A 24886-nucleotide genomic window follows, 5' to 3' on the forward strand; every position below is an offset into this window, starting at 1 on the left:
TTTCAAGCAGGATTCTAAAATGTTGTCTATAGAACTGATACCTTGAGATCTCAGCTTGACTCTGATCTCAGCCATCAAAACAAGAAGGTCCAAGTCGCCAACGATGATAACTGACAAAATCTTCCCCTGGATCGACTTCTCTGATTCTGGCAAACACTTTTGCGCTGTCAATGAAACCGTTCATTTCCCCCTCCAATATTCTTTTTAAAAGTTTCTTCATAGCTTCAAGCATCTCTATTGCGTTGATGATATTGATCTCTTCTTCAAGTTTTCTGTTGGTATCCTGATCATGTACATTTTTTTTTCATAAAGATGAGGCAAGTGATAAATTCAAAGCTTATGCATTTAACTTCACATTGGTGTTCTTTATCTGTTTTGTTTCGTAAATGACTGAAACTATTGCTTCAAACAAAGTAACTACTGCTTAAATGGTTTCAGCCCTTGCAGTTTATCGAGTCCGTGATATGCTTCGGAGATTAAGGCCCTTTTCAATCGAAGGAATTTTTCCTTTATAGGTAGCAAAATGATTTGAAGATGAAGAGAAAAACTCGTATATTTCGTCAAGGATGTTGAAAAGGTAAACTATCCAAAGAGATAAATTGCAACTATATTCTATAGCAAAGTTCAGTCTTTAGGCCTTTCAGGAAATATAGGGCACATGACGATAAAAGAAGTACAGATATTCCCTGCTGGGATTAATTAAATTAACCAGGTATCGCACTTGCATAGTCATAAGACTGGAAAGCCATTTTATCCAGAAGAATTCCTCTCCTTGACAATGTTTCTATTATACATTCTGCCATACCCTGCCTGGTTTTGTATTTAGCCTCGCTAACATCTAATAGTCTCTTTCTAGCTGTACTTTTCGAGCTGGTTTTGTGGATTACTCCCGCAAGCTTATTAGAAAGTGAAGCATCGGGTATTCTATCACAGAGAGAGCATCTTCAGGGAGAAGATCTTCTCCCTGACTTCTGCTGACAGAAAGTCAATGAACTCGTTGGGAGGTATTGTGGGTAAATAGCTAAATTTATATCCTCGGATATCAAGAGCTGCCACAAGTTCAAGTTTGACCAACAATCCGACAATATGAAACCATTAACACAATTTCAAGGCCAGTTGCAAGGCTACGAGACCCGTCCCTTTAAGCCTGGTTTAATGTAAACGACTTCCACTGACTGAATTGAGCACCTGGGAATTGGATAAGGCCAAAATTGACGATTTAAATGACTTAATAAGAAGTAGGGGCTATATCTGAACGACCAGACAAAAACAAAACATACGCAAGCATCAGCAAAATTTTAAGGGATAAGATGCTACCAGTCTGGTCCCTTTAAACCTGGTTCAATTTAAACGACTCTATTCAAAAACGACATTAAAATATTAAAATTAAACTATAGTATAAAACGACTCTATTCTATTTATAAGAAAATTTAGTATTTTATTTTTACAATTGGAACTGAGTTTTGTGAAAATCAGCCAGTGCTTTAGCGTGAAGTTTAAAAATGCAAAAGTGCTCCCATGAGAAGGTAATACAACTCAGACTGTCTCAGAATTGAGCACTTGGGACCTCAATGAGGTCAAAATAAATTATTTATATGACTTCACAAGAACTAGAGGGCAGAGTCAACCCATCCCCCCTGCTGTCTGGCCCAAGTTTGAATTCGAGTTCTGACGAAACGTTACAGGGCTTTGCAGATGACACAGTCGTTGGATGTGTTAGTGGTGATTTTTGGTACTGGTGTATCGACAGCAACAGACAGTGGTGTGTGTTTATTTGTGAGTGGATACTAACAAGATAATTAAAAATGTTAATAAATCCCACATTTTGTTAATTTCACGTATAGGAAAGCTCCAGCCTTCTTTCACAGGTCTCCAAACGACTAGAGGCACGATTTAGAGACCAGAAAATGGATTTGTAAATCTGGGTGTGTGCATTGATGAAAATTTTTTCTTTCAAACAACATTCTGCAGCGGTGGGCTATATAGAAGTCTGGGAATACTAAAAAAAATTAAGCACTTTTTCCTGTTAAGATCTTTCATCTTCTCTATTGTTTTGCTTATATAGTCCCAAATTCGAAACTGTTCTCTTGTCTGGACGGCGATATTTAAATTCTATACAAATATGATTAACAAAATAAATAAAAAAAATCATTAAACCTCCTAACGAAACAGATTATTTACTTCCTTTAGATAGTTTGGGGTTTATCATTGTTCAGTTTTGTTTACAAATATTTTCATTCTACTACTGCTACTACTACTACTACTAATAACTCACCACAGCACCAAGCCACGTGAGGCGAACAGAGCTATGCACGCTCCTCCTCCATCCCAATCTTTTCAAAGCCTTCCTCATTACACCCTCCAAGGAAATTCCCATTTCCTTTCAATTTTTCTTTATGACATCCTCCCACCCCAACCACGGACAACCTGCTTTCCGTTTAGCCCATGACGGTTGGACAACAAGGAGAATATTTGGCAATCTGTCATCCATCATCCGCAGAATGTGTCCTATTCATCTCAACCTTTCTCTCAATATAGCCCTAGAAAGCGGGATTGAACCACAGTTTTCGTACAGCCTAATGTTTGAAATGTGGTCAGTCAGTCTGGCACCCAGAACAATCCATAGGCAATTTCTCTGGAAAACATATAGCAAATCTTCATCCGCTTTTCGGACCGCCCTTGCTTCAGAGTCATATTTTACGACTGTCGTCACTATATCTTCCAATATTCTAATCTTGGTTTGCAATCTTATCTTCCTATTCTTCCAATTTTTTTTTTTACTATAAAAAAGCACTCTGAGCACCTGATCAATCTTTTCGTTGCCCAATGTCACCTTTTGATCTTCCCTTTTTCCTAGCCTTAGTGTATTTGTCTTCTCAGCATTTATGTTCAAGCCTGTTCTAGCACCTTGAACTCGCAAAACCCTCGAAAAGTTTATTCATTTTGGTCACATTTTCATTTAGGATGCTTAAATCATCAGCATAATCTAAGTCCCACAGAGTTTTTCATCTCCATTTGATTTCGTGGTTTCCCATTGCCTTTCCTGTGCTACTTAAGAAAAAATCCATCCAAATAATGCATATTAAGGGGGATAGAACACAACCCTGCTTAATTCCTGATTTAATGCAAAACCAGCTGCTAATCTTATTTTCTACCTTTACCGCAGCAGTTTTATTCTGGTACATAGAACTAATCACTTTAATGTATTTGTCTGGCATATCATACAAGGATAGAACCTTTGCTAACCCTCTTCTATCAACAGAATCGAACGCTTGCTCAAAATCTATAATACTGAGGACCAAAGATGTTTGATAACTCAGCCACTTCTCAATTTTTAAACTGAGGGTGAAAATTTGGTCGACACATCCTCTACCTTTTCTAAAACCGCACTCTTCTTCTCATAAAACTTTGTCTACAGGAACTCATAGTCTAAAAAGTATCATATTACTAAGTAATTTGCTACATACAGAGACCAAACTAATGCCAAGAAAATTAACACACTCACTCTTATCACCTTTGTTATACAGTGGTTTAATTAAGGCTTTTCTAAGGCTTTCATTCTCTACTACCAAAATGCTTTTCAGGAATTTTTTCTGCGGCTGAAATACGCAAGGGAAGATCACGAGACAGAAGCCAGTTGATTGTTCCATATACACCATGTGTTCTGTCTTATTTTTCAGCTGATATTTTATGCTCATGAGTTTGAAAAGGCCTACCAGAGGGAATTGAAAGTAAATAAAGTATTGCATCATTTAAAATAAATCTAAAAAAACATCTGAGCAACAAGAGTTAATTAATAGTAAGTAAATCAAAATATAATGAAGAAAAGTAACAAAATGGTTATTGTAAATAAAATATTTACATATAAAATATTTAGTATTTATAAATATTTATTATTTAGTGTAAATATTTAGTACATATTAATATTATAAAATATTTAATACATATTAATATTATAAAATATTTAGTAAAATAAAATATTGATTATTTTAGTATTAGAAACGACTGTTATATCAGATAGCAGGATGAGCAGATCAGCAGGATGAGCAGATCTTGTTTCTCCCGTTGAGTTTGAGGTTTATGTTATGTTTTATTCATTTTAAGTGAAAAGTTTTTTTGGCAATTTGAGTTCATGCTGGATGGCAAATGAAGGACCGCCACTATATGATGTAATTAACAGTAGAATTTAATGTTCAGGATTGTCCCAGAAGGCCAAATTAATATCGATCATGGGCCAGAATTTCGTTTTAAAAAGTATTTGTGAGTGTATGAATTTAAGTGCAATGTATTATTAAAACAGATCTGAATCTAAATCTGAACTGAATACCCTCAGTAATTCCTCTTTTTTACGCTCTTTTGATAGACTGTATGCACATAATGTGCTTTGATGTTTTTTTCTTGTTTTTTTATGTACTCCCCTCAACATTTTTTAAAGGCCTCACCTGAATGCCATTGGTTTTTTTTAACACTAAAACTGAAACATACCATCTTTTCAGTAACAAATAATGTATATAAATAATGGTCGAATTGAATAACTTATAGTCCTTCCCCCGAGGGGCGTTGGGGGTTGACGTCCCTAGAGAAACAGTTGATGGACCTTCAACTATACAGAATAGAATGGCGCTTTCAAAATCTTGATTTTTTTTTGTGGGGGGAGGGGGGGGGTTGTCAATGAGCGTTGAACAGGACTGATTGCCTTCCAATCACTTTTGACTTATGAAAAGAATACTAGAACTTTCAGTTTCCAATCGAATGAGCTCCTTTCAAATTTATTTGATAACTCTTACTATGCGAAGTGCCTTGGTGAAAAAATATGCATTGCTCTCATCGCTTTTTACTTTACTTAAGTATGATAAAGGTTCGTTTCACCTTTCATTTCCTTTCTGTTTCTTTATTATTTAGGAGTGGCATTTGATTATTTTTAGTTTCAATTATTATGGGAGATTATTTCAGCTGCTCTTAAGTTGAACATAGTTTTGTATGTTTTTTTTCAAAAACTTTTTTTTTTCAATTAATATTAGAAAGCAGAGAGTGAATCTTCGAAAATAGATTTGGATCGTGGGGGAGCATGTTTGGCAAGTCTGATCACAGGGGGCTTATTTCTGTGACAGGTTCAGTAGTAGGATGTGGGTTATTCTCCCAACCCACTCCTCTAGATTTTAAACACACATTGTTATTATTATGAGTGGACTCAGAGAACAGCTGCTGTCACGCCAGAAGTGACCCGTGTATCCACATGCAACTTTAGTCCTTCACTAAACTTTTGGTGCCTCCTCTAACGTGCCTCCTCTAATCTTCAGATAAGGCTCACCTCTCTCATTATCCTCTTTATGCAAAAGCCTTCCTTGGTTGTGTGAAAGTGTATACCATTGCATTCACCTGCCCTTGTAACCGTACAAGCCTGTATTGAAAAACAATACCAACAAAGTTTTTGGTATTGGGGGTATACACACTTTCCTTGGTAGTTAGGGTTCGATATTAACCAAGTGTAAAAGTTATCAGAGTCTACTGAAATTCATAAAAATAGCTAATAAGAACTTTACTTTAATGAAAGTCTAGAGCAGGTAATACCTTAGCCATGCTCATTTACTTAATACCTTGAAACTTGAATTAGGTCTACTAAATCTATCAAGTTCTAATCTTGGTTAATATTAACTGATCGATTACAAACGGCAAATAGGTTTTCTGAAAACATTTCAACTCTATACTATACTTAAAAGATGAAAAACAAGCAAAAATAACTTTTTAATAAGAGCCAAAAGTAAATGGCATCTAACTTGGGATGATATGACTAATGTCACATTTACTATGGAAATAGTAGTTAGCGTCGCTAACAGTCAGATGAGCAGCTCCCATCAATCCTCTTCTCCATTTTGCGTGATACACAAATAAAAATGATAAAAAAATAATGAAAATGAGTTTCAATTTAAGTAAAAAAAACAACATAAGTTTCAGCATATATCCTTCAACTGGTGTAAGAGTCTGGCTTATATGGACTGAGGACATGACAGAAAAATGTACACGGCTATATACTATATACTGTAGAGTATATTTTTTACACTTTGTGCGTGTGGTACATAAATGGATTTTATTCTAGTTGAAGGTCGTTTTTCCTGATGCACGTACATCTGTGTTAGGCTTCACTCCCTCAAATAGACGTCAGCGAGCTTCAACCGGATCTGAAGTGCAAATGGAAATAATTTTGGTTTCAGATACCACAGAATATGACGAGGAAACCATCTCAATACGATTACAAGCATATCAGGATCCAGGTGAAGATGGAGTAACTGTTCCAGGAATTACGTTTGCTGTTTATGCTGAAGTGATGTCTGATCGTAAGTGAATTTTTTTACTTAGAATTTTAGAATTTGTTGTGAGTAAGGTGCTACAATCTGGGAAAATTGGTGCAATAAGAACAATACATAATGAAACACACAACCAAGAGATGGGTTTGGATGTTAAAGAAATTAAGCTTTTGATGTGTTACATTTTCATAGCCATTCTTTCCACGTCACTGAGTCCTTGGGCCAGTAGTTGGGAATTAATTTGCTTTCTCTGTCATCATTTCATTTCCGTATTCATAGATATTTGAATGAGTATTTTTTAGCATAGGTTCCTTAGAAACAAATTGTTATTCAGAAGCTGTTTCCTTCATTTATTTGAGGATTTTAAATATAAAATTTTTGCAGAAGAGACTGTTAAAAGCTAGGCTAGTACGAAAGAGAAATTAAACAAAAAGCTTCCCGTCCAATGCTATAAAACTAAACTATCCACATAAATTTAAAGTATGTAGAATTCAGAGGTTTCATATATGGTACAAAAAGACCAAGGTTTTGAGAGAGCATGGAAATAAATGGGAAAGTGAAAATTCCCTAGACTTAGCTGATTATTTGAGCGTCCGCAGGAAGGGATTTAAACATGTAACATAAAAATGTTTTCAAAACAAATGTTTTTTGCAGGTTTTGGGAATTCAGGGCGTAAGGAAAGGTTTGCAAATTAATGTGAAGAAGACTATGTCACTGGGAATGGGAATAATTAAACATGTAGAGGTGATGCTGGGTAAAGACAAAATTGATCAAGTGGAGAACTTGACTTACCTATGTAGTAATATTAGTGAAGATGGTTAGTGCAGTGAAGATGTTAAAAATATGATAGCGAAAGCTGGATATTTTTTCAAAATTTGAACATAAAATTCAGAAGAATAAGAAGATAGTGTGAAAACCAAGATTAGAAGATTATTAGCTACGGTAATGAAAGTAATAAAGTATGGTTTTGAAACATGGGTGCTCCAAAATACAAGGAACAATTGTTAGATTGTTTTGCTGTCGGGTCTGACTGACTGTAAGCTGTACGAAAAATGCAGTTTTTTTTCGGGCTATGATAAAAAAAAGTTCAAGACGACTAAGGCGCATTCTGCAGATGAGGAATGACAGATTGCCAAAGATCAAGAGCCAAAGATCGGCCAGCCATAAAGGATATAAGGAAAAACAGGTATTCCAAAGTACTATGGGAGACGGTCACTAGGAAAGATCAACGGGGACTGAAAATTTCCCCTTTGGGAACTCATCAAACCAGAGCAAAGTTATTTTTTATAGAATTTCGCAATGATGATTAGTGAATAAGCTTAAACGTATGAAAGCTCAAAATACTGTCTATTCAAACTGTTTATTTTGAATGAGCTACACACATTTCTTTATTTGTGCCAACGTGCGGCAATACTTCTCCAAAAATAAGTTTCATCATCGAATTCTGCGTACCATTCTTATGATAAAAGGAATTATGTGGACCTAGTACATGAGAGACGACACACTGCTAGGTCTAGTTTTGTATTTAGGCGTGTGGGTGTTTCGGTATGGAACAGTCTTGCGCAAAGCACTAGGATGGCTGAGAGTGTGTCCCCTTTAAAAATAGGTTAAAGAATTTCTTAATGAATAGGGATGACTGAGGGGGGGGGGGCTGTATTCTATCTTCTGTCTTGTGTAAGGATTGGTTCGCGGTTCCCATGAGGTTTATTTCTTATTTATTTATATGATTGCATTATTATTATTAATTTGTTTTTTCAATATATATGTGAGTAAGTATTTTTCAATATATATATGAGTGAGTAAAATAGTGAGTCCTGCCACAAACAAATCTGTATAGATTTTCACGAGGTAGGTCTGATTGATATGTTTTTTTTTGTGAATATTGATATTTAATAAAAATGAATTTTCTCTCTCTCTCTCATTTCAAACCAAGCTTATTTTCTATGATTTCGAATCTAATAGCTGACTCAGAGTTTCAATTCGACTGATGTTTGGCTCACCTTGGTACAAAAGTATTGTTTTTCAACTAAAATGACCTTTCATAAAATTAGAATGCTCCATATACAGTTTGGAGAGAATTAAAATCGATTGATCATCTCAGAAAATGCACTTGATAACTTTTAGGCACCCTCTGTATTATTTTACGCAAGTATCGCAAACAATATTACTTTGTTTTGACACAATCTTTTTTGGTAATTAAATTGTAGGTAGAACCATAGATTTTTTCTATCGTATGAACCTTTCTCCAATATTTCAAAACTACTTGTTCGATAAGATCACCCTTGGGGAAAAACACAGAAACAGATAAATAAACAAGCATTGTGGATCATTCTTAGTGGAAAAATATTCAGATACGAGCTTAAGATCTTTTAGTAGATAGGAGTCTAAAAAATATATATTAGACCTTTTACATGAGAACTCGATGGTGTAAGTTTCTTCGAGATGACTTTCACTTTTCGAGTTGCTTTTCCTATTTTTCCTAAACTGGCACAATTCCCAAAGGTCCCATTTTTGTGTTAAGACTCTTATGGTGAAATATTCTATAAGATAATCACAAATTTTTCACCATGATGCGTTTTGTTAGTGAATCAAATGTTTACTTCAACTCATCACTTTTCCTTTTCACAAAAAAAAACAATCAATAAAAAAGAATAAATCAATAAACTGCAAAAGAACATAAACTCTTGAGCATTAGAGGCGAGATACTCCCTCTTTAACAGTGCTCCGTGTGCTAATGTTTGATTCTGTTTCAACCCAAACCACTTTAAGAATTACACAGGCAATTGAAGCACGATAAAAAATATTATTTTCAATGTTTTAAGAAAAAAGACTTCATTAAGCACATTTTCTTTTACTTAAATAAAAAAGAACACGTTTTTTTTCCGCTGGAAGTAAGAAGTAACATGAACACTCAAAACGAACAGAAATTATTCCGTATACAAAGGGGTTGCTTAATTTCTTCCTCATCACAATGAAGTTTCTATAACTTTTAAAAAGCTTCCTATTCTAATTAAAAGGTCCTTGGGTTCTATGAATCGTTCTTTAAAAAATTGGGACAAACAGTCAAACTTTAGTATAAAGAGCAAAGTAATGAGGGGGCTGGGCAACCCTCTTATATACGGAATAATTTTTGTTCATTTTGAGTTTTAATGATACTCCTTAATTTAAGTTAAAAAAATATTTTTTTATTCAATTTCTGATCGGTCTTTTTTTTCAAACAAAGCCAGAAAATCTGGCTCACCCTCCATACAAATTCCCTCTCCTTACGGTAAAATTTTACGTAGAAGGTTCCTCCCATGTAAGATATTCCATCCCCACCCCATGGAAACTTCTCTCTGAATAATTAATTCCTAGGTGAAAATCCCTCCAGAAAATATCCACACATAGAATAAAGTTGTCAAAGAGAAAATTTGACAATTAAAACGAACTTTTTACATGAATTCTGTACACGAACATTAAGCATGAATTGTTTTGAATTTTGCACATGAATTGTGTCAGGGGAATCCTGGATCAAACGACTTACGCATATTATTTTAAAGCTGGTTGGAAAGTGTTTTTGGTCTATTTATAAAGTCATACCCCTTAATTTTTTTAAGGGGTATGACCCTTAAATATTCGTACCCATGTAACTGTCGATATAATTTATAAATTATGTAATTTATGGATGTAATTAGGTAAATTATGTATATGGATGTTTTTTTAAACCCTTAAATTTTTGTATCCAGGTAATTATGGATGTAATTTATAAGCCATTCGAAAAAAATCGGGAAATTCTCTCGGCTCAATTGTTTGAAAAGTCTATGTCTTTTTAAGATCTATTTTTGTGACAATATTCTTTCTTTAAAAAGTTTGGGTTCTTTCTGGAACTGGTTCAGTGAATTTCAAACCTCTTGGAAAATACTGGCTTTTTCAGGTCGCATCTTTAGGAGCGGAGTTAACCCCATGACTTCATGTTTAAGGCACATTATGTTTCCAATATTTGATTTTAACTTTATTTTGGCTTATTGAATTTTCTCGATCAAAAGATATACAGAGGTGACTGTGCTAAAAAAAAGTTTTAGGGCCTAATTTTGGTTATATTTTCAAAGGCCCCGTCTTTGAATATAAATCACTTGTACTATTAGAACTTTCTTTGCCAAAAAATACACGAATTATATGTTTACATAAGTTTAAGTAAGTTTAAATTTTTTTTTTCTTTCGAATCCACAGGTTTGGACAAACCAATATGCTTTTTTAATTTTTCACTATGCATTTTGACTTCTTGACCCCTGAGTTCTACGAAACAAGTTTAAAGTTGATCAGAAAAAAAATATTTATGATGTTTTTTACATAAATTTTTGGGGCCTTTTTCCTTAGTCAGAACTTCGTTTGCAGAATAGGGTGCTCTTTGCCCCTGGATTTTAAGATCTAAGGTTTAAGTGGATCCAAAAAAAGTTTAATTAAATCCTGTTCAGACAACATATCAGTCTCTTCGAAACAATTATATTCCCTGTACCAAAGAAATGGTCTCTACGAGAAACAAAAAATATTTATATTGGAAATATACTTGAGGAAATAAAATTTACGATGCACGTTAAACTTCTAATGAACTTAATGCCACTTCGCTAGATTTATAATTAGTTTGCTTAGCATGTGAAACAATTCTACAGCAATTTGGGGTTCCTGATTCCTATTATTATAACATTTAGGCATGAAAAAGATACAAAACGTTCCAGGCTTTGTGGAAATGACTACGAATAATAAAAAAAACTTCAATTGAAGGGGCTACCCACACTAAGTTTCCTTGTGATGTCAATAAATATTACTCAAGACAATAATAGTTTGAATTTTTTCAGCTTATATAGAAGAAAGTACTCAGTCATCAACTTCAACATCTTCAACAACACCTTCGACATTAACTTCAACAGCTCCTCCCTCTTCCACTACAAGTATGGTAACAACTAGCCCCGAAACCCCAGTCTCTACTTCTTCAACAACACCCTTAACAACTACTGTGACTTCCTCTGCGTCACCTTCCACATCAACTGTAACTTCTGCTATAACAACCTCAACGTCAACTCCGACAACCTCTCCCATCACAATAACGGAAACTCCAACAACCAGCACCCAGTCATCAACTTCAACATCTTCAACAACTTCATCGACATTAACTTCAACAACTCCTCCATCTTCCACACCAAGTATGTCAACAACTAGCCCTGAAACCCCAGTCTCTACTTCTTCAACAACACCCTTTACGACTACTATTACTTCCTCTGAATTACCTTCCACTTCAACTTTAACTTCTACAATAAAAACCTCAACGTCAACTCAGACAACCTCTCCCATTACACTGACGGAAACTTCTACAACCAGCACTGAGTCATCAACTTCAGCATCTTCAACAACTTCCTCGACATTAACTTCAACAACTCCTCCCTCTTCCACAACAAGCATGACATCTACCCCAGAAACCCCAGAATCTACTTCTTCAACAACACCCTTAACAACTACTGTCACTTCCTCTGCGTCACCTTCCACATCAACTGTAACTTCTACAATAACAACCTCAACGTCAACTCCGACAACCACTCCCACCATAACTACGGAAATTGGTCCAACAACCACCACTCTATCATCAACTTCAACATCTTCTACAACACCCTCAACAGCTACTGTCACTTCCTCTACAACACCTTCCACATCAACTACAACTTCTTCAACAACAACCTCAATTGGTCCAACAGAAATTGGTCCAACAACCACCACTCTGTCATCAACTTCAACATCTTCTACAACACCCTCAACACCAACTGCAACTTTTTCAACAACAACCTCAATTGGTCCTACAGAAATTGGTCCAACAACCACCACTCGGTCATCATCTTCAACATCCTCAACATTTTCCTCGACGTTAACTTCAACCACTCCTCCCTCTTCCACAACAGGCCTGACAATATCTACCTCCGAAACCCCAGAATTTACTTCTTCAACAACACCCTTAACAACTACTGACACTTCTTCTACGACACCTTCAACATCAACTATAACTTTTTCAACAACGACCTCTTCCATCACAATAACGAAAATTCCATCAACCAGCACCCAGTCATCAACTTTAACATCTTCGACAACTTCCTCGAGATCAACTTCAACAACTCCTCCTTCTTCTACAACAAGCATGACAACCACTAGCCCCGAAACACCAGAATCTACTTCTTCAACAACACCCTTAACAACTACTGGTACTTCTTCTACGACACCTTCCACGACCTCTTCGCTCACAACAACGGAAACTCTATCAACCAGCACCCAGTCATCAACTTCAACATCTTCAACAACTTTCACGACATTAACTTCAACAACTCCTCCCTCTGCAACCACAAGCATGACAACATCTACCCCAAAAACCCCAGAATCTACTTCTTCAACAACGCCCTTAACAACTACTGGCACTTCTTCTACGACACCTTCTACGACCTCTTCCATCACAACCACGGCAACTCCTTCAACCAGCACCCAGTCATTAACTTCAACATCTTCAACATCTTCCTCGACATCAACTTCAAAAACTCCTCCATCTTCCACAACAAGCATGACAACATCTACCCCTGAAACCCCAGAATCTACTTCTTCAACAACACCCTTAACAACTACTGGGACTTCTTCTACGACACCTTCCACAACCTCTTCCATCACAACAACGGAAACTCCATCAACCAGCACCCAGTCATCAACTTCAACATCTTCAACCACTTCCTTGACATTAACTTCAACAACTCCTTCCTCTTCCACAACAAGCATGACAACATCTAGCTCCAAAACCCCAGATTCTAGTTCTTCAACAACAACCTTAAGAACTACTGGAATTTCTTCTACGACACCTTCAACATCAACTATAACTTCTTCAACCACGACCTCTTCCATCACAACAACGGAAACTCCATCAACAAGCACCCAATCATCAACTTCAACAACTTCCTCGACATTAACTTCAACAACTACTCCCTCTTCCACAACGACTCCATCTACGGAAACTCCATCAACCAGCACACAGTCATCAACTTCAACATCTTCAACAAGTTCCTCGACATTAACTTCAACAACTCCTCCCTCTTCCACAACAAGAATGACAACAACTAGCCCCAATATTCCTGATTCTACTTCTTCAACAACACCCTTAACAACTACTATTACTTCCTCTGCAACACCATCCACATCCACTATAACTTCAACAATAACAACATCAACTTCAACTCCAACAACCTCTCCCACCACAACAACAGAAGCTCCAACAACCAGCACTCAGTCATCAACTTCAACATCTTCAACAACATCCTCAACAACAAATGTTACTTCCTCTCCAACACCTTCCACATCAACTATAACTTCTAAAATAACAACATCAACGTCAACTCCGACAACCAGTACTCAGTCATCAACTTCAACATCTTCTACAGCACCCTCAACAACTACTGTCACTTCCTCTCCAACACCTTCCACATCAACTTCAACTTCTACAGTACCACCCTCAACGTCAACACCGACAACCACTCCCACCACAACGACAGAAATTGGTCCAACAACCACCACTCTTTCATCAACTTCAACATCTTCTACAACACCCTCAACAACTTCTGCCACTTCTTCCCCAACACCTTCCACATCAACTATAACTTCTACAGTAGCAACCTCAACTTCAACTCCGACAACCAGTACTCAGTCATCAACTTCAACATCTTCTACAACACCCTCAACAACTACTGTCACTTCCTTCCCAACATCTTCCACATCAACTATAACTTCTACAGTAACAACCTCAACGTCAACTCCAACAACCACTCCCACCACAACGAAAGAAAGTGGTCCAACAACCACCACTCTGTCATCAACTTCTACATCTTCTACAATACCCTCAACAACTACTGTCACTTCCTCCCCAACACCTTCCACATCAACTATAACATCTACAGCAACAACTTCAACGTCAACTCCGACTGCCACTCCCAGCACAACGACGGAAAGTGTTCCTACAACCACCACTCAGTCATCAACTTCAACATCTTCTACAGCACCCTCAACAACTACTGTCACTTCCTCTCCAACACCTTCCACATCAACTTCAACTTCTACAGTACCACCCTCAACGTCAACACCGACAACCACTCCCACCACAACGACAGAAATTGGTCCAACAACCACCACTCTTTCGTCAACTTCAACATCTTCTACAACACCCTCAACAACTTCTGCCACTTCTTCCCCAACACCTTCCACATCAACTATAACTTCTACAGTAGCAACCTCAACTTCAACTCTGACAACCAGTACTCAGTCATCAACTTCAACATCTTCTACAACACCCTCAACAACTACTGTCACTTCCTTCCCAACATCTTCCACATCAACTATAACTTCTACAGTAACAACCTCAACGTCAACTCCAACAACCACTCCCACCACAATGACAGAAAGTGGTCCAACAACCACCACTCTGTCATCAACTTCTACATCTTCTGCAATACCCTCAACAACTACTGTCACTTCCTCCCCAACATCTTCCACATCAACTATAACATCTACAGCAACAACTTCAACGTCAACTCCGACTGCCACTCCCACCACAACGACGGAAAGTGTTCCTACAACCACCACTCAGTCATCAACTTCAACATCCTCAACAACACCCTCAACAACTACTGTCACTTCCTCTACAACACCTTCCACATCAACTACAACTTCTTCAACAACAACCTCAACGACAGCTTCAACAACCTCTCCCATCACAACAACGAGAACTCCGTCAACCAGCACCCAGTCATCAACTTCTACTGCTACAACGACCGTTTCTACAACTACACCTACAGAGCCACCTGGTAAGTAATCGTAATTCCTACTTAATTAATTGACACTATTAATGTACTTTTGTACTTTTAATAAAATCAGGTCCAAGTTTTTTTCACAAGTGCATCAAGGTATATTCACAAAGCATCAAAAGCATCAGAAAAGCATCACAAGTTTTTTTTTCACAAAGCACTAAAAGTATATTTTAGTTTTATTTATTTTTTTCCTTGATACTCAGTTTTCGATTTTGTCTTTTCTTTATCATCTTAGTCACACATGACTTTATTTATTTGATTCTACAAATTCAATTCAATAAGAAGGGGGATATTTTCTATTGAATTATGGCAAATCAGTAGCGAAATGTAGTAGAGCATAAAGCTGGATGAGTTTGAAAATAATACTTGATAAGTTACGTTTCCTAAAACCTTAAAAAATATATATTTGTCGCTATCCTCCAAACAGATCCATGATTGTTTTCAACTGTAGTGAACTTAGTTTAAACTATAATTTTTTGGAGTAATAATTTTAAAACTATAGCTTAAAACTCAGTTTATTATATTATAAGAAGATTGAGTAAAACAAAATATCAAATTAACAAGACACTCGGTTGGAGCTTGCGCTGGTTTGGATGCAAGAGATACTTCTCTACATAAAAGCACATCCCATAAGTAAATTAAAAAATTACAAATATGTATTAGTAAACAAAATAAAAAAAAGAATAAAAAAAACTAGCTCCTTCTGTGTTAATAACAACGATTTTGGCAAAGGTATTCATTCCATGCTGACGAATAAAAAAAAAACATACTTTTCAAGTGAAATAGCTAATAGTAATAATTAAATATGGCCCTCAGGGTACGTTTGTGTGAAATAGACATTTTATCCTATAATAATCAAGAAAAAAAAGTTTTGATTTTATCAGAAATTTATAAGTTAGCTTTTCTTGATCAGTCTACAAACTGTCCTGGAGTGGAGATAATATCGCTTGTTCATCCATATATTTTGACGTTCATTTATAAGTGGAATAAGAGTTGTGGTAAATATGCGAAGAATCATCCGGGGTAATTAAATAATAAAGCTTTTGGAAAACAAAGTACTGATCCATTGTATATATTCGGTCCCTATAAATTCAGTCCCCCGTTTTGCATTCAAGTCCAGTGGACATTGTCCGTCATGAGTAAACCCAAAATCATCCCGATCATCCATCGCTGAGTTATATCAATATCTGCCTTAGCTCTACCTTAGAATGAATGAATGGATTATAGACAATCTATCAACAGAGATATGGCATTATTTTTAGACAATGCTAAGGTTATGCCAGACTTGCCTGTCACTCAGACTATCTGTCTTGGCTTTTTCTCTAGTTAGCCATGGCTTGATGGCAACTTGATTTTAATTTAAAAATCAACGATGCATATATGTAGGAATGTTGGTATATATCTGATTCTCCAAGTATTTATTAGCATAAATATAGGGCTATTCTTTACTTTTAAATCATAACTTGTCAAATCAACAATTTTAATTTATTTAAGAAATTATAACAGGAATTCAATTGCTCCTTCCTGCTAATACATCTAAAAATCAACCATTTTCTTCATTTTTTTTTTATTTCTGGGACTCGTTTTGATTCTCCCTGTTGTTTATCTTCTTACTGCACATTTCATTTATGATTTGACATGATAATCTCTGTCATTTTTTTTCTGACAGCAGATTTTATTGCCAATTATTTTCATATAGAATTCATTGTGATGCTTTCTGTCGGATGTAATCTGTCTACAGATCCCATTTGTCCTTTTTTTCTGTGCATCACTACCACAAACATTTTCCCATTCCTTTTGCTTTAGCTGCCTCGATTTATTCTAAATTGTGTGTAATTTCGTACGACTCCATATACACGAAAAACATCTCTTACCCAGCAATTCCCCAAACATTATACGTTTGCTTTAGTTGCGTTGTCGTATAATTAAGTTACAACCAAGAATATTCCAATGCCTATGCTCTGTAAAAGATCTAAATTGTGGATTGGCATAATCACCAATTTCTTGTTTAATTTCAATTCATTGGGTGGCAAATCAGGAATTTCAATTCAATTAATAGTAACAATTCTGCCTTGAAATTTTATTTAATTCCCGATAGTCGCCACAAAACCACACCGTCCCATCTGTCTTTGGTACTTGTACTATTAGTGACTCATAATTACTCTCCAAGTCTCTAATGATTCCTTCTTGCAGCATCTTAGCCACTTTGGTTCCTACCAGGTGTAGCTTTGCTGCTGGAACTCGATAGGGTTTATTCCGCACCGGTGAGTAACTGCCTGTATCGACCTCATTTATCACAAGATCAGTCTTCCATGGTCTCTCCGAGAGGGTCCTTCTGAATCTTCTCAACATATTAGCCAATTCCTTTCTCTTACTATGACCCAAAATTCTATTTATGGATGTCTGCAGGGCTTCCTCGAAGTCTTCGTTATTTCCTGCGCCCTTGTAGTCCGTTATCTCTTCGAGACTTGTGTCCGCATAGTTATCTGCTTGAATAAATAAGATTACATTCGGATTTACCCTATGGTACTTTCAAAGAAGGTTTACCTGGAGAGGTTTTGACTTCTCTTCTCCTCGGGAAACTCCACCAGGTAATCCACACTCCCGGATTTCTTCATGATCATTTATGGGCCTTGTCACTGTACTTCAAGTTCACTATTTCAACACGGTAAGACAACCAGCACTTCCTCTCCCGCTTCAAACTCTCTGGGTTTCCGGTCATGATCATACCTGGTCTTCTGTTGTTCCTGACTTTTCAATAAGTTTTGATGTGCATTCTGGGTCCATTTTCTAAGACTTTTCTGCATATTGACCAGGTAACTGACTACCGATTCAGACCTACCTTTCTGTTTCTCCTCCCACTCCTCTTGTAACACATCTAGTGGTCCTCTGACGTGATGCCCATAGATCAGCCCGAATGGTGAGAAACCTGTCAAAGCCTGTTTAGTCCTCCTGTTGGCAAACAAAAGATAAGGAAGATACTGATCCCGATTCTTCGGCTCGTGTCTGACAGATTTTCTTAGCATCTGCACTATGGTCCCATTTAACCTCTCAACCAATCCATCCGCCACCGGGTGGTAAACACTGGTACGAAGAGGTTTAATGCCAAAGGCCACGTATGGTCTCTTTATCACTTGGGAGTTGAGGTTGCTTCCATTGTCGGTCAGGATCTCTGAAGGTATCCCCACTCAAGAATAAAGCTTAATCAACTCGTCAGCCATCTTCTGTGAATAGGTAGAACGAAGCGGTGTTGCCTCCAGATATCTAGTTGCATAGTCGCTTATCACTAGGATCCATTTGAAACCGGTTTTAATACGCTCTAGAGGTCCCACCAAGTCCATTCCTATTTTGTGGAAAGGAGTTTCAATGATCGGGAGTGGTTGCAATGGCACCTTCTCTATCTGGCGTTTTCTGGTTGTCATCAGGCAGTCATGACACTTTTGGCAATTTTTTGCTACGTCCAGATAAACATTCGGCCAAAAGAATCTTTCTAGAATCCTATCGGTAGTTTGTTGCCTGCCCATATGCCCTCCCATTGTTAAATTATGGGCCACTTTAGCAAGTCTGTTCTGTAGGCTGAAGGAACCACTAATTGCCACTTCTGCTTGTCCTGATCTTCATCCTTGACAACTCGGTAAAGGATCTCATCCCTTACCATGAAATCTTTTGCCTCCGTAGGATCAGCCTTATCCCGCATTCAGAATTCTTGCAATGTCTCATCCATCCTCTTTAACTCAGCAAAACCTTTCCCTTTCTGTCCAGGTTTCATCGGAGCCTCCTCTCCGTCTGACTTGCTCTGAGTGGTGGCCTTCCTTTCTCTATGCTTCTGCCCCCCGACTCTTCCGGGCTTTTCCTCCTCCAGAAAAAATTTAGTCGTCAACGTCAAACTGTCTTGCCTCCGAAATATCCGTTTCTAACTCAGCCAGCTTGCTTGCTCTGGCTCTTGTTGTCAAAAACACATCAACGACCGAATCTACCAGCCTCGAGAAATCTGGAAAAATTTTTCCTACCAGGAACTACTTTGTTAACCGATCCGAGACTGCAACCTTCACTGGAAGTTCAACAAGCAAACTATTTGCTTGTTTTACCCTTACGTCCACTACTGCTGTAGGGTATTCGTGTGTCACCATGTACACATCTTAAGCTTTTTGTCTCCTTCCAGCACCCTGACTCTTCTGGTACCAACTCCGAGTGCAGAACTGTTATGTCTGCTCCACTATCCAAGAGTAATTCAACATTCCTTTCGTCTACTTTGCCATGAAAAACTACCGCTGCCCCCGCCGACTCCTGGGGATCGGGCCTTTCCAGGCCCTTAGCCAGGAAACCCTGTCGCAAATATTTTCTGGCTGCTACTTTTTCCTCGGACAGATCTTCGCAACGTGTGACGTTTAGTCCGACACAAAGCAGGCTCTCCTATTTCCTGCTAGGCGACTCTAGCGCGAGCCCCCTTCCTTGGAATCAGCTCTCGCTTGATGACTGATCTCCTTTCCTTTACGCTTATCGTTAAAACTCCTCTGTTACCTTCTTTCCTTGCCCGAACGCTAGTCTCTGTTATCGCCACCCGTCATCAAACCATCTTTCGTTTTTTTTACGAGCTAGAGCACTGGTTTCTGCAAAAGATATAACCTCTTTAAGAGTTTTAAACTGCCTCTCACGAAGGGCTACCTGAAGGTTTTACGGTACTACCTCCGTAAACTGTTCCACCTGTTAAAGCTCAAAAATGTCTTCTACATCCTCCAGTGCCAAAAACACTCTGGCTGGCGGGATGCTTGTTGCCGTCAGGTTCTCTGTCTGCACTCTCAGCAATGTTAGACTGAGCCATCTATTGAATTTGGTTGCCAGTTTCCTTCCAAATTCTCGCTAGGATCATTTTATTCCTCTTCGGAAGCGTCTGCAATACATTTCATTTGTGACAGAATACTTCTCAAGTATTGCTGTCTTAACCGCATCATAATCAGCAAATGTATTCGCCGATAAACCTGAAATCGTCTCCAATGCGGGACCGAATAGAACTGAATACAGCTCTATAGCCCACTGTTCCCTAGGTCAGCCACTTGTCATCGGAGTGCTCTCAAACATGCTTAAAATGAGCATGTCGTCACTATCTGTCAGCTTCATTAGCTTGGGCCTGATTTTGGCTTGTTCTCCTGTACGCTGCTGATGATTTGCCGCAGGTTGACCCACCATTCTTGTTGTTTTGTACTGTCATAAGCTGCATGTGCAATGTCATAAGCTGGTTAAACTGTGCTGCGTCCATTGGAATCAGATTATTATTACTTAAGACCTGAATACTTGCTGAAACTTCTGGCAATACTTCTATCCCTACCTCTCCTTCCGCTTTCTCTGTCCTTGGCTTACTATCTGCTGTTTCAGAAATAGCCTCGGGCAAAAGCTTCACACTCTGTTGTTCTCCCTTCTTGTAAGGACAACTCATCCCCTCCGCCAAGCTGTCAGCCCCACCTACAACCTCTGTTTTATTTGACTGAAATATCTGTTCCGTCTTAGACATAAACTCTTTAATTGGATCTATTTTAGTCTTCCTCTTAGAAATCACTGATGCTCTATCGTTTAGAGTGTCGGGTAATTTTACGTGAACTCGAGCCAGTCAACTGGACCTAGTCTGTCTCACAAAATCGGTAGGATTCTCGGGCATACGACCCATCCACTTTAGGTTACAAGAAGGTTTTTTTCTTATATTAAAAAAAAATCCTATAATCTCTCTAAGGTTTACGAAATTATTGTCTTTCTTTACCGCCTCAATTACCGGCGAAATTTCACTCCACTTTGTCGACAATTAGGAAAACGAAAAAATTTGGTTGCCAGGTTTCATGATATAATTAACTGGAAAGTATAGGCTTTTCTCAATAGTCTAAAAGGAGAACTGAAAGGATATAAAAACAGCAAAATTGTCGTAACGTGGATATCGAGTTTAGACTTTTCTCAAAACCCTAAACGGAAAACTGTAGTTCTGAAAAACAGAAAAATATTGGTAACTTGAATTAGTTAATTAGGTTTAGACTTTTCTTAAAAGCCAAAGGCGGAAAGCTAAAATTGTACAAAACAACAAAATAATTACCTGCGGGAATAGTAGACACTTTGTCCCCATTCCAGATCCACCGTTCAACGCCTCTCCAAATTTAGGAATCTTATCCCTCCGCCAGACACCAAATGTGGCAACTTTCGCCACTGCAACCAATAATAAGAACCCCAGTCCTAAAATTGGTCTTGATCAGGAACCCTTATCCCTATCTAAGTTCACAAAGTGCAAAGATTTTCCAACTGAGCTCTTTATTCTTCAAAGTTCAGGAAATATCTGAGAATTTCAAACAAATCATTCATTAAAAACGAAACTAGCTCGTGTCGCGGCTCTCCGCCAAAACAGGTAATTAGCGTTTTTCAAGTCACACACTGACGAATTAAAATCTGAGAAAATAAATATCACGACGTGAAAATAACAAAAAGAAAAGAAAATGATAAACCATCATAGTGACCTATCTTGGCCTTATTAATTACATCAAAATATCACAAGTTGCAAATTTTCAAAATACACGATGCTGCTACAAAAAATAATATACATAAATTTTGGTGACTGCCACCAAGTAAAAGACGAACATGACCCATGGTAAAAAAAAAAGAAAAAAAAAACTGAGAACCTTATAAATGGGATCAGATCCAAACACAAAGTAAGCCATTGGAACCGCCTTGGCCAAAAATACTATAAAAGAGATTTAAAGTCCCTTGGCTTAAACAACAAGGAAAATATACTAGCTTTAAAAACAAGTAAATTTATTGCCACCACAACATTTTGCATCTTTGTTCCTTTTCTTTCCATTTTTCTTCTCCTTAGCTAGAAGGGTCTCACAAGGACTGGTTTATGGGCTAATTTTAAATGAAATGACAATATCTACGGGCTTTTTTAGTTAACAAAACCAATATCTAAAGTAATGTCAATTTTGACCGAAAACTGAAACTTTATGAAACTTTTTCAGGTACTTGTATGATATACCCCCTACCGCTCAAGAAGCGAAGTTAGGTTAATTCTAATAAAATATACCTAAGTGAGATGAAACTAAAACACTTTAGAAACAAATTTAGGCTATACATTTGCACATTAGGGGATGGGGAGTGGGTAAAGTACGGCAGGTCTTCATGCAATATGTGTTAGCTACAATTATTCTGCATATTATGAAGAAAGAACCATATTCTGATTTCACACTGTCCAAATATTTTAACCCTCTCCCCCCTAATGTCCAAATATACAACCCAAATTATATATTTGCCATCTTTTCTGTCACTTCTCTTTGTCTTTTCTCACGCTAAGTTGAAAGAAATTAGCGAATGAAACTGGTTTACACTGCGTTAATGCATGAACAACTTGAGAGGTAGGGGTATATACAAGTGCTCTTTTTCATATACAAGATGATGATTGTAGTTGCAGCGTTAGCTGCAGTCCTGATTGAGCGGTTTTATTTTATACAGGGCAAAAATAATTTTTAAAGTTATAGCAACAATCCTAATTTTTAGAATTGAAACCAGAAAAGGCCTAAAAATTTATTAATTTTTTAGGTTTAGGTTACGCCATTTTATAATTATAAGTCAATAAATCTTTATTGTTTCAAGTGAGCAAGCTAAATTATCATAAACGGCGAACACAGTCATAGTAAAACAAAGAAGAAGTTTGAAACCCCTAAAAATGGTGTCGGATCAAAATATATAAATAAATACAAACACAGTCGTTCGTTTAAAAAGAGTAAATAACACATGATTTTTTTTTTCGGAACCTAGAATAGGTAAAATGCTCAATCCAAATTATCTCCAGATATCACTAATATTCTTAATTATTCTAAAAAAAATGTTATTTTTTGCTGGATATAAGAACACTAAGACGGGATGAAAAAAGCACAATATCAAATACTTAAAATATTAAAACAAAATCAGAGTTGGTTTACGATTCAAATTTTACAAATATTAAAATAGGCTAACTATTTCTAGAATAATAAGATAATTGGGAGACATGTCTCCAATATGATTTTATCCCCTGCCCTTTTTCTGTGAATAAGCACATTTAAATAATATAGCCAAGTTTTGCAAAAGATTAAATGCCGTGAAAAATCTTGAACAACAAACAAAACGTTTTACCAGCAGATTATTCTAGTTTTTCCTTCTTTTCTAAGGAAAAAAAAAATAGCATTCCAAAGCTAAGATGCCTATACATTAAATACTAACCGTTCGTCCAATAGCATAATTGTCCTGTAGTAATTCAGTATTCCAGGGGTAGCACATGGAAAATAAACCACGTACCACAAGTCCTGACTTGCTATGGTTTAATAGGGATTTACTAATATGCTTTCATCTTTTAATATCTCGTAGGGCTACTTTTTTTTATTATTATCAAAATATTGTTCCCAAACATCCTTCATTCGGGATTTTGATCTTGTTAATACCCTTTTCATACATACTTTTTTCAAATAGCTCCAAATAAATTTCTTTGGTCAAATCTCGCTTATGTGTTTTCTATGGTTTGCGTATATTATGACAACACACACACCCAAAAAACCGCAACCCACTAATCTTACTTTACGCACAAATAACAGTTCAGTAGGGACATTTCCTTTTGTTGACATTAAAACAACAAAACATCTCTGGATATTTTGGTTACATACAGAGTGGCCCTCTTCATCAGAGTTTACAGCGAATGTTTTTGTTAGTTAAAAGCAAATATGTTCCTGTTATGGCAAAATTTACATTGTGTTTTAACAAATGATCATTTCCAGGAACCGAAGATCCTTGCTTAAATAATAACTGCTTGTCACAAAACCAGAAATGTGTGCCTTTAACTCCATCTGAATACAAATGTGTGTGTGGATTTCCTGCAATAGAAGTAACCAAAGACAACGATACTTTTTGCAGTATAGGTAAGGATTACTTTTCAGTGAAATAATCTTTTTTGGCACTATAAGATTAAGATTCAGGTTCGGGTTAAACTAAAAAAGTTTTCTATTTTTATCTATGAGTTCAATATTTTCTTATTTTCTGTTTCATTCATAAGGAAAAAAATTTAAGATTTTTAAAGGTGCTTTTATTATACCTGATTAAAAGTCATTTAAAGTAGTCTGCACAAAAAGAGTTTCTATCATTCTGTTCAAATTCTAAATTGGTCAAATATAGGGATTTAACTGAAAATATCGTTTCTGCTATGAAATTTAACTACCCAAGACAAAAAACAAAAAAACAAATAACGTCATGGAAAACTTCTAATTCTGTACGAGTCTTAGCAAAACTTGAAATTGATAATTGGTATCCTAAATTTAAGTTGTTCGAACTTGAACTATAATGAGAACTGCTCTGAACTTTAGTATCTTTCACTAGTATCTGATGGGTAGTATCAGAGTAGCTTATCATTATCTAGAATCAGAATCCTTGTGTTCAACTAGAATATTGTTAAAGTTACCTTCGTTCAACTTAATTTATCTTAATCTTAATTTTCACTTAATTTTTATTTAAACACCACCACCAATTCCGCTAAAGGATTTACATGATATTAGATTGATGCTTCACATCCTAAATTTAGGCTAAATTGATTTATAGTCTTCTCTCTGGTGAAACTAGAATAAAGATATTTTCAGAATCAGAGTTGTGTTAAAGGTATCATACCGTTTCAAAAAAGTTTCATAATAGTATCAGAAACAAAATCGGAATCATGGTGATTGACCTGAATATTTT

The 24886-nt window shown here is 36.7% G+C and overlaps 1 protein-coding gene across 2 annotated transcripts in view; it reads left to right on the forward strand.

Annotated features, from left to right (window-relative positions):
• LOC148953599 (uncharacterized) overlaps positions 1 to 24886 on the forward strand; it is a 185728-nt gene that overhangs the window by 75207 nt on the left and 85635 nt on the right. For both annotated transcript variants that reach the window (XM_089088603.1, XM_089088602.1), the window contains exons 7-9: positions 6098 to 6335; positions 11141 to 15160; positions 23938 to 24078. In XM_089088603.1, coding sequence (XP_088944729.1) covers positions 6098 to 6335; positions 11141 to 15160; positions 23938 to 24078 — 4399 coding nt within the window. The remainder of the gene's footprint in view (positions 1 to 6097; positions 6336 to 11140; positions 15161 to 23937; positions 24079 to 24886) is intronic.

The sequence above is a fragment of the Artemia sp. Qi Xiang Cuo genome, chromosome 4 (assembly GCF_049724085.1).
Source record: "Artemia sp. Qi Xiang Cuo chromosome 4, ASM4972408v1, whole genome shotgun sequence".
Lineage (NCBI taxonomy): Eukaryota > Metazoa > Arthropoda > Branchiopoda > Anostraca > Artemiidae > Artemia > Artemia sp. Qi Xiang Cuo.